An 11,288-nucleotide genomic window follows, 5' to 3' on the forward strand; every position below is an offset into this window, starting at 1 on the left:
CCAAGAAGCAGGTGAAGTCGTTTTTAGGAGTAGTCGGGTATTACCAGCGGTTTATACCCGATGGCCATCCCACTGAACAACCTGACCCGGAAGGCCCTGCCGGATCGGATCACCTGATCCGAGGCAGCCATGTCGCCCTGTCACGTCGGGATACCTGCCTGGGCGGGTTCCCCGTCTACCTGAGACCTGAGCAAGCGGTGGAGGAGTGTGGCATCCCGCCCATTAAACCTCGGCCCGGGCGGGTCAGAGGATTAGTGGTGGACGGCGCATACCGCAGCCACCCACTAACTGGCGACAGAGAGCATCACTTCTCCACCCCCAATCAGCGAGATAGGGGACACCTGGCCGGAGGGAGGAAAAGGCCCGGGAGCCATCTTAAAAGGGGCACGAGAACTGACGAGAGAGAAGGACGGGAGCGAGTGGCAAGGAGGAAGCGCTCGAGACCACGATCGACTAGAGGCTCACGGAGACCCTATAGATAGTGATTGTGTTCCCTGTCGGAGATCATTGCAATAAATGCAGAGTGCGGCTTAACCCTCATTTCAACGTGTGATTCGTACCTGGAACCCGGCACATTAGGAAGCGGGTTACCACAGTATGTATGAATGTGTTTGTTTCTGTATTTCTGTTACGTAGCTTTATACTTCAACACTATACTGTGGTGCATATGTCTGGGGTTCTAGCAGTACACAGCATGTACACAATGTTATAGTACTAATAAGACTGTGCTTATGGCTAATGTCTAAAGCAACTCAGGAGACGTGTTTATTTATTTAGCCACCATCTTACCGTAAAGTGTATGATTCCTCAACGATTTATATGAAATAAAGCCTTATGATTGACCATGCTCTGAGTCTGATGTTCAGTTGCTGAGATTATTTGGGGTCAAAAAGTAAAATGGGGGGAGAGATCATTTCTGAAATGTGAAAGTGTAGCTTCAACATATTGTGGCGAACAGCACGGGAAGGACGAGACGGAAGCCCAGGTTTAACCAATTATGCAGTTCCGTGCCCCATACACCGCAAGACTAGGGACTGCATTTATTAACGACCAACCACAAACACGGAAACCAGCGCAACCAGTAAACGAACATGTCGCTCTCGGTGACGGTGGCGGCAACGATGCACACAACATGTCAACACTCAACAACACACAACTAATTAACTACCACAACCCATTAACCCCACTCAACCCAACAACCACACTGTCCCCGAAAGGGTCCAAACCCCCAGGATAAATGAACCCCCCAGAATCCCTTGCGCAACTTAACGAGCGCCTACACCTGTGGTCGCCACAATATGATGAGTTGAAGAAAAAATACATAATGATTAAGGGATTAAGGGGACCATTTTAATTCAGATTATATTTCAAGATCCTTTCTGTATCATTTATTTTTAAGTATGTCTATTTGGAATAATAAGAAACTGTTTGGATGGACATTAATAACTTAATTTTTTTGTGTTTTGATAACATTTGATTGTTACAATACTGTACAGTGTTGAATATACAGATTCTGTTTTCCTATTTTATTCAACTTGACTCATATGTTGTAATGGGTTGTATTATGCAAATCGTCGAACGTTTGGATATGGTTTTGACCGACAGGAGTGAGCTCCAATTGCTTATCTGTTTTACAACCTAACCAATCAAACAGTAGGGAGGGAACTTAACTAGTCATCCGTTGACAGTCAATTTCTCAACTCTGTTTCAGTGTGTGCTGATCACTTGACTACGACAATGTCTGAAGTGGAAAAGGGTGAGTCTAGAGGTCGCCTACATTTAAACTTTTGATCTTTAATCATAACGTTCAATTTTAAACAGAATCTTCTCTCAATTGATACCATGGATTGTTTGTGATATAGACAGACCATCATATTTTCCTTATGCCAAGGAAAACATCGAAAACAAAGGTTTTGTTCCCCACTGACAGCAGGTGCTCCAGACGGCAAAACAGCAACCGACAATGCACGTGAGTGATACTTTTCACGTTATACAGCAGGAGAGCATGTATAGCCTACATCTAGTCAGGGCTGAAATGCATCGGGTTTACCGGGCGCTTTCCCGCTGGTCGGACGTGCCTCAACAGCTCTAAGTGTGCAGAAGGCTCCGGAGTCTCTCCGCGGCAGTGCACAAAAGGTGTGCTGCATGCGCATTAACCTCCCTAAAACCTCAGACAAGCTTAGTGAGCTGAGGCGCAGATAATTGCTGGCCAAAAAAAGACACCTCACACATTTTAGACAGATGCTGGCAAATTTGCCAAACTGTACGCTGCAGCACCTCCTGCAAAGGAGCCGCTGCTGTAGTTCTTCACAGGGCCCTTCTAGTGCTAGCGGACAGGTCTCCTCCAAGCTGGGCGCACAAAAAGCCTGTGCACACTTGCGAAGGGCGACCGATTGTGTCCCGCTCTATCCCTGCAAATATTTAGGGATAGGGTTAACACAATATAATGATAGTGCGGTAACACCGTTTTGGGCAAAATTTGAAAATTGGACAGACAGCTAAAAATACATGGCATATGGATATTGGCATATTAAGTGTGATATTTGAATTCATGCTTCATTTCTTTCATACAATGTTCCGGCAATCGAACAGAAGTGGATGCCCTTATTGGCAGGTAATATGTTTATGCATACATACACACACACACACACACACACACACACACACACACACACACACACACACACACACACACACACACACACACACACACACACACACACACACACACACATACATACATACATACATGTTTAATAGTACTTCTGGCCTGATCTCCTTGGTTGTACAGGACTCATCTTACAAAATCAGTTTATTTCTGATCCTACTGTGTGTGTGTGTGTGTGCGTTTCTGTGTGCGTTTCTGTGTGTGGGTGTGTGTGAGTGTGTTTGCCTGTGTGTGTGCTGCCTCATGGTTACTGTCTAAAGTGACTTCCCTCTGGGGGAGTACAAGATGGACCACAAGCGTCGCGGCCTGGCCCTCATCTTCAACCAGGAGACCTTCCTTGATCGTCCAGAGGAGACTCGCTCTGGGACAAACAAAGACCGTGACAATCTGGAGAACAGGTTCCACTTCTCTATTGAAACTTATAAATCTCTTTTGAGTAAAACACAAATTGCCAAAGGGCATTGGTGGTTGTAGTTCTATTATGACCATGTGAAACTTCTTTGGCCTGCATTTTATTTCTCCACTGTGCATGTCGTTTTTGAACCATTTCTGCTGGTTGGCACAGTGTAGTATATTGCTTAAACATGATTAATATTTGGGAATATATATTTAGATTCAGTGTTGTAATTTGTCAGTTTTCGGGATACCCTAAATCACCATATAACCGCTGCAATAAATTAGACACACCACTGGATCTGTGTGTGTGTGTGTGTGTGTGTGTGTGTCTGTGTGTCCGTGTCTGTGTGTCTGTGTCTATGTGTCTGGGTGGGGAAATCCTTTCCTTTTCGTAGATTTAAAGCGTTAAACTTTGATGTCCAAGCCCATCAGGATCTGACAAGGGTTGACATTCTGGCAAAGATTAGCGAAGGTAAGACACACTGGCTCCATTGCTAACGTCAATGAGTTTGTCTCATCTGTTGAACAGCTTCAACTTTAAGTTAAAATGTGCTCTTCTACTAGCGGCGCAGGCTAACCACGTGGACGCGGACTGCTTCGTCTGCGTCTTCCTGAGTCACGGCGAAAACGACAAGGTGTGGGCATACGACAAAGAAATCAGCATTGACGAAGTTACCGCCAATTTCAAAGGAGACAAGTGCGGAAGCCTCGTCGGGAAGCCTAAGATCTTTATACTACAGGTATAATACTGTAAACATCACTCAATAATACTGTTTATACTACAAATGTATATACTTCCATAATATACTGTATATACTCAATAATACTGTATACACAACTCAGGCCTGGAAAGTGACAGTATGCAGGCTCTGTCCAAGCCTGCTAACTGACCCTGTCTCTGTCCAGCCCTGCTAACTGACCCTGCCTCTGTCCAGGCCTGCTTACTGTCTCTGTCCAGGCCTGCTAACTAACCCTGTCTCTGTCCAGCCCTGCTAACTGACCCTGTCTTCTACAGGCCTACTAACTGACCCTGTATTTTTCCAGGCCTGCCGTGGGCGTGAGTTCGACCTCCCTGTGACTGGCATGGCCGGGGACAGTGACGACGAGGAGGACCAGGTGGTGGCGGACGATGGTGTGTTCCACACTCTGCCTGCTGGTGCTGACTTCCTCATGTGCTACTCTGTGGCCAAAGGTGAGACAGTTGGAAAAGGGGGGTTTTGAGGGCCTTTTTGAATGACGGCCGGGGGCTAGCCTGTCCGATGTGGTTGGGGGTGGGGGTTGTCTTTCAGAGGCGGGTTGCGACAGCTGAAAAGGCCCTGTTTCGTGGGCTCACGCAGGATACCCAAAACAACCGGCACATTCCTTCCGTTATTCTTTGATTCTGCGTCCTAATTCTTTGTGTAAATCCTGTGTGCTCTCCCATTTTTTTTCTCTGCAAAAAAAAGTAATTTGCAAAATACAAACCAAAAAATACCAATTGCCCTTTTTATGAAAAATTTAAATGCGAAAAATATTTGAATATAAGATTGATTCTCTCCCGGAAAGTTGATGTAAAGAAAAACTATCCATCATTAGTCTGTATTCTTCCTGCATTTGAAGTTCTTTATCCTATCAAACTCTAGTCTGTGTACAGCTCATTCAAAACGATTTGTTCACCTCACTCCCACATGAACCATGCCTCTGGTGACAGTGGCTTATTGACAAACAAGTAAGCACTCCTGCAACCCCTCATTGTTCAAAGGGGAATTGAACAATGAGGGGATGAAAGAGTACTTACTTGTTGGTCTGGACTTGTGTTAGTGGGCCCTTAATACAGTATTTGAAGACGTTCAAGAAATTCAGCCATGGTGCAGAATTACAGCCACTATGAGCCAGTCCCACAATGAGCTTTCCACAAATGTGCCGTTTTTTAGAGGCACTCAAGGTGGAGGGTGGGGGTGTGGCCCTGAGCAGCTTGCGGCCATGGTACCATGCGCTAGTGTTTACTGTGGATGTATCGCAATTGCTCGGATTCATAATATCATCCAGAGGCGCACACAGCTTTTGGCCGTGTTCAGTAAATATTCTAGAACACTCTGGGTGCTCTGGAGGGAGTCCTGGAACTCTATATCTAAATAATATCATATTATACATAGATATCTATTGCGTATAATATATATTATCATGGCCAAAGCTGTGTGCGCCTACAAACGATATTATGAATCTCAAACGACTGCGTCGGGTTCTCCGACGTCTCTGATTCTTCCACTTCCACATCAATCTGAAGTAGACTGAACCGTGACATAGAGGACAAAGGGATTGTTGCCCACGATTATTGACCGCGATTGCCTCCCGCAACGCTGCCCGCTGCCGAGGCACCACCGCCTCGGCAGCGGGCAGCGGGCATCGCCGTGGCGGTGGTGCCTCACGGCTGTGGTGCCTCGTGGCGGTGGTGCCTCGTCAGCGGGCAGGCAGCGGGGCTCCGGTGGGAGACAATCGCGGGCAACAATCCCTTTCTCCTCCATGTCGCAGTTCATGTACTTCAGGGAGTCAATGCCAAAGTTCCTTTCCCCCAATTCCTTCTCAACCATGGCTGGGATAACCCCTACTACGAGTCTCGTTTTGGAGAGACGTCAGAGAACCCGACGTGTTATGCGCCATAACACTAACAGCAGAACGGTTATCCAAATAACAAAGAACTTGCGTTAGAGTGTGTGTTTTTGTGTTCACACACACACACACACACCTGTGGCACTCGCACTGTCGTAGTTCATTGGGCAAATCAGAGAAGGGGAGGTAACAAAATTCCAAATCGGTGCATCTGAACTTAGTTTTTTCAAAGGCAGAGCAGGATAGCTGGTGCTCATTTTACACCCAACGCCATTTCTAGCTACTGGGGGACAATAGGCAGGCTAGGGAAACTCATATTACTGTTAGAAAACCTCATGAAGTGAAATGTTCATGGCATGGGACCTGTAACTTTGTTACGTTCCGTTCAGAACACCATATTTTATCTTTAGCATAAAATCAACGGCTGCCATCTTGGCTGTTTTATTCAATGCCTCAACAGCGCTCCAATAGTCATTGTACCAAACCCGATTTCAACTTGTTGACCGATTTGTGTTTCTATGTGTGCATAAAACTCAAATCTAAATATTGTGATTCACTATCGCTGTCATGCAAAGACAGATAAGATAGTCAGTGTGTGTGTGTGTTCAGGGCATTCTTCCTTTAGGGATCGCAAAAATGGCTCCTGGTACATCCGGGACCTCTGCAAGACCCTCGAGGTGTACGGAGGTTCCCGGGAGTTCACAGAGCTGCTGACCCTGGTGAACAGTAATGTGTGTAAGCGGCGCTTCGAGAAAAGCAAAATCGCAGATGCCATCGGGAAGAAGCAGATTCCCTGCTTCGCTTCCATGCTCACCAAGAAGCTTTACTTCCGACCAAAAGAGTAGATGTCTTATTTTTTGAATGCGCAGTGGGTGAATGGGTTTTGTTATCCTGCCTGAATTATTCCCATCATTTGGAACTAATGTGTTGGCTAAATTGAAAATGTACCATCATATAGAAGTCGTAAAGTTTGATAGCGTGGATTTAACAATAATCAAGCGTAATTCATTTTGGATACAAATATATTGATTTCCTAAAGGTTCAAACTCAATATATGAAGGCAGAATGAAGCACAAATAAAGTCAATCACTAAAAGAAATCATAGTCCTCACACACGTTTTTTATTTACTTGACTATCTCATCCCAATTTTTTTTATAGTGGGAGGTTCTATCAGTACACAGCTTCATGTTTATAATTGTGTTCATCAATGGTGTATAAAACGACTCCATGTTTACCATCTACTAGCCACCATGTACCTGTACAATGTATGGTTCCTGTCTTTGAAATAAAACTTTCGATCAAGCTTTGACCTTGTGTTTCAGTTGCTGAGATTCATTGGGGGCCAGATAATTTATTGGGGGGAGAGATCATTTCAGAAAATGTAAAAGTGTAGCTTCAATATATGGTGAAATAAAAAAAAATTACATAATGAATTTTACAATCCGAAAGGATTCAAAATTGAAAGCTCTAAATGGTATTTCTCAATTAAATTAGTCATAAGTCCGCCCCCTGTCAACATGTGTTGCTAGGAGACTGATTTATATATTTGATCTTTGATTTACAACACTGAACACTGTAATCAGCTTTGGTTTCTCTTTCACATCAGTAGTTTTCCAGACATTTTATTGTCAGTCCAATTGGTTCCAAGGGACCAACGGCAGTACAACAATTCTGAAATGGCTGTACAAGTCAAACAAAAGATTGCGATAACACTATGTACAACTGGTTTAATGATTAGTGTTGAAATTTACAACACATTTCACTTTTACACCTCTAGGGGCCATTTTCAAGTCCCCATGTGCACGGATGAGATCAGGCTGAACCAACTTATTACAACCAGTGTAATGTTCAAAAATCGAATCAAATCAGCCATCGGTTGAAGTCAAAGCAGCTTCCTGCTGCTTTTTGATGAACTCTGAATCGTCATACACAAAGAGGTTCTGCGGTTGTTAATTCAAACTTGACATTTAAGGGGGGCCAAGTGGAGAGAGTGAGCTTCCTAATAGCTTGGTGGATGAAGCTGAGGGGAGAGAGGGGAGAGAGAGTTCAGCTTCCTGACAGCCTGGTGGATGAAGCTGTTTGTGAGTCTGGTGGAGCGGGCACGAGGCTCCGATACCTTCTCCCAGAGGGCAGGAGGCTGAACAGACTGTGCGGGGTGGCTGGCGTCGCTCTCAATCATGGTTGCTTTGCGGGTGAGACAGGTGATGTATGTGTCTTGCAAGGAGGGGGGTGGGGCACCCATGATCTTTCCAGATGTGTTCACTATACATTGCAGGGCTCTCCTGTAGTAGTCAGTGCAGCTCCCGCACCACACAGTGATGCAGCTGGACAGGATGCTCTCAATGGTGTCTCGGTAGAATGTGCACATGATAGATGGGGGAGCGCTCGCTCGCTTGAGTTTGCACAGGAGAAGTAGAGGCACTGCTGTGCTTTCTTTGCCAACGATGCAGTGTTGGTGGTCCAGGAGAGGTCCTCAATGATGTGCACCCCCAGGAATTTGGTGCTGCTCACTCTTTCTCCACAGCAGCACCATCGATGGACGGTGGTGGGTGTTGGGTGTGGCGTCTCCGGAAGTCAAACAACAATTTCTTTGGTTTTGCTGACATTCAGCAGGAGGTTGTTTTATCTGCACCACGTGGTCAGAAGGTTGACCTCCTTCATGTAGTGGGTCTCGTCGTCCTTGGTGATGAGACCCACCAGAGTTGTGTCGTCCGCCAACTTCCCCATGTGATTGGTGCTGTAGGTTGGTGTGCAGTCGTGAGTTGGCAGGGAGAAGAGCAGGGGACTGAACACACATATTTGGGGGGGCTCCTGTGCTGAGTGTGATGCTGCTCGAGGTGTTGCTGCTGACTCGTACTGCTTGTGGCCTCTCACTGAGGAAGTCCAGCAGCCAGTTGCAGAGGGAGGTGTTGAGCCCCAGCTGGTCCAGTTTACAGAGGAGTTGTTCTGGGACTTTGGTGTTGAACGCTGAACTGAAGTCTATGAAGAGCATTCTCACATATGAGTATTTTGTGTCCAGGTTGGTGGGGGCTGGGTGGAGAGCAGAGCTGATTGCATCCTCTGTGGACCGTTTGGCTCTGTATGCAAACTGGAAGGGGGCCAGGGTTGGGGCGAGGATGGATTTGATGTGTGACATGACTAGCTGTTCAAAACACTTCCTGATGATGGGGGTAAGTGCCACAGGGCGATAGTCATTGAAGCAGGATGGAGCAGGTTTCTTTGGCACAGGTATGATGATGTTGGCGGTGGTGGTGGGTGGAGTTTTCTGTGGGTTTGTGTTGCTTGTGGCTTCAAGCCATGCAAAAAAGCTGTTGAGGTTGTTGAGCAGAGAGATGTTGTCGTAGAGAGATCTGTGGGGCGGGCTTGTAGTCTGTGATGGTCTGAATGCCCGGCCACAGGCTCTGCTTGTCTCTGCTGTCTTTGAAGTGGCAGGTTATCTTTTTTGTATAGTCCTGTTTTGGACATCAGCCCGGCCCAGAAGCAAGACCTTGACGAGATCGTCATGCAGCACCGCGCTTCCAGGGAGGACCACGATCGCCCATCACGATATCCGGACGGCGCCGGGAGTGAAGGTGAGAGTTCACCCCTATAGGATCCCGGAGGCCCGGAGGGAGGCCATCCAGGCCGAGGTACGCCGGATGCTACAGCTCCGGGTCATCGAGGAGTCGCGCAGTGCCTGGTCCAGCCCGGTAGTCCTCGTACCAAAGCCAGATGGAACCTATCGCTTTTGTAATGACTTCCGGAGGCTGAACAAGGCGTCTGAGTTTGACGCATACCCATGCCCCGGGTGGACAAGCTAATCGAATGCCTTGGACCAGCCCGTTACCTCACGACCTTGGACCTGACCAAGGGGTATTGGCAGGTACCGTTGACCCGGGCTGCCCGGGAGAAGACGGCGTTCTCAACTCCAGGGGGGCTGTACCAGTACACCGTCCTCCCCTTCGGAGTACATGGCGCTCCGGCCACCTTCCAGCGCATGATGGACCAGCTCCTGAGGCCCCACCAGGCCTACGCAGTGGCCTACATAGATGACATCATCATCTAAAGTCACAGCTGGGATGTCCACATCCGCCAGCTGAGGGCGGTGCTGGGGGAGCTGCGGAAGGCGGGCCTCACTGCCAACCCGGCCAAGTGTCATCTCAGGCTGGAGGAGACGGCATACCTGTGGTACCAGGTTGGGCGTGGAACCGTCCGGCCACAGTAGAGCAAGGTGGCCGCCATCCGGGACTGGCCCCAACCCCTCACCAAGAAGCAGGTGAAGTCGTTTTTAGGAGTAGTCGGGTATTACCAGCAGTTTATACCCGATGGCCATCCCTGAACAACCTGACCCGGAAGGCCCTGCTGGATCGGATCACCTGATCCGAGGCAGCCAACCAGACCTTTGGGACGCTCCGCGAGGATCTATGCTCGGAGCCGGTGCTCATAACCCCCGAATTTGCTTCCCCCCTGTGCACACGGACACTTCGGAGGTGGGGCTGGGGGGAGTCCTGTCCCAGGTCCGGGCCGGAGAGGAACACCCCATCACGTACATCAGACGAAAGTTACTACCGAACGAACGGAACTACTCAACGGTAGAGAAGGAGGCCCTGGTCATCAAGTGGAGCCTGGATAAACTCCAGGCTCCACTTGATATTATCTCCTAAGGAGGGAGTTTACCCTGGTCACCGACCACGCCCCCCTGAAGTGGATGGCCGGCGCCAAAGACACCAACGCCCGGGTGACGCGATGGTTCCTGGCCCTCCAGGACTTACGCTTTAAGGTGAACCACCGACCGGGCAAGGAGCACGCCAACGCCGACGCCCTGTCACGTCGGGATACCTGCCTGGGCGGGTTCCCCGTCTACCTGAGACCTGAGCAAGCGGTGGAGGAGTGTGGCATCCCGCCCATTAAACCTCGGCCCGGGCGGGTCAGAGGATTAGTGGTGGACGGCGCATACCGCAGCCACCCACTAACTGGCGACAGAGAGCATCACTTCTCCACCCCCAATCAGCGAGATAGGGGACACCTGGCCGGAGGGAGGAAAAGGCCCGGGAGCCATCTTAAAAGGGGCACGAGAACTGACGAGAGAGAAGGACGGGAGCGAGTGGCAAGGAGGAAGCGCTCGAGACCACGATCGACTAGAGGCTCACGGAGACCCTATAGATAGTGATTGTGTTCCCTGTCGGAGATCATTGCAATAAATGCAGAGTGCGGCTTAACCCTCATTTCAACGTGTGATTCGTACCTGGAACCCGGCACATTAGGAAGCGGGTTACCACAGTATGTGTAACCGATGTGTTTCTGCGTTGTGTCTTGTATCTTTGAGTGAGGCACACACACAGGAGTCGAGTGATGGAGGTTTATTCTTTCAAAAGGAGACAAAACAACACAGGCGTCACACACAATCCGGGATATCTCTCTCCACTCAGCCCCGTGCATCAGCGTTCACTGACCCCTTAGCTTAATATATCCTGTAACTTTAAATGGATACATGTAGGGGATAAATTATAAAAATGTAAACAAAGCATAAAATGATCTTAAATAAAAAGACAGTATATAAAATATATACACTGATAAAGGAAATAAAATATAATAAAGAATTGTCATTTTCCTCTCACACTCATTTTACATATTATATCATAAACAAAAACACAT

At 47.9% G+C, this 11,288-nt stretch overlaps 1 protein-coding gene across 2 annotated transcripts; it reads left to right on the top strand.

The window, feature by feature from the left end:
- The first annotated feature begins 1,721 nt into the window (after window positions 1-1,721).
- LOC307071231 (caspase-6-like) lies at window positions 1,722-6,963 on the top strand. Of its 2 annotated transcripts, none has more exons than XM_079730178.1 (8): window positions 1,722-1,756; window positions 1,931-1,969; window positions 2,593-2,614; window positions 2,929-3,066; window positions 3,460-3,536; window positions 3,629-3,804; window positions 4,109-4,256; window positions 6,263-6,963. In XM_079730178.1, the coding sequence occupies exons 1-8, from the start codon at window positions 1,738-1,740 to the stop codon at window positions 6,496-6,498; spliced, it is 855 nt and encodes a 284-aa protein (XP_079586304.1). In that variant the 5' UTR covers window positions 1,722-1,737; the 3' UTR covers window positions 6,499-6,963. The 2 variants fall into 2 exon arrangements, with proteins under 2 accessions (XP_079586304.1, XP_079586305.1); XM_079730179.1 differs by having other exon boundaries at window positions 1,726-1,756; window positions 1,934-1,969.
- The last annotated feature ends 4,325 nt before the right edge of the window (window positions 6,964-11,288 follow it).

The sequence above is a fragment of the Pollachius pollachius genome, assembly GCF_949987615.1.
Source record: "Pollachius pollachius genome assembly, chromosome: 2".
NCBI classification, from domain to species: Eukaryota; Metazoa; Chordata; class Actinopteri; order Gadiformes; family Gadidae; genus Pollachius; species Pollachius pollachius.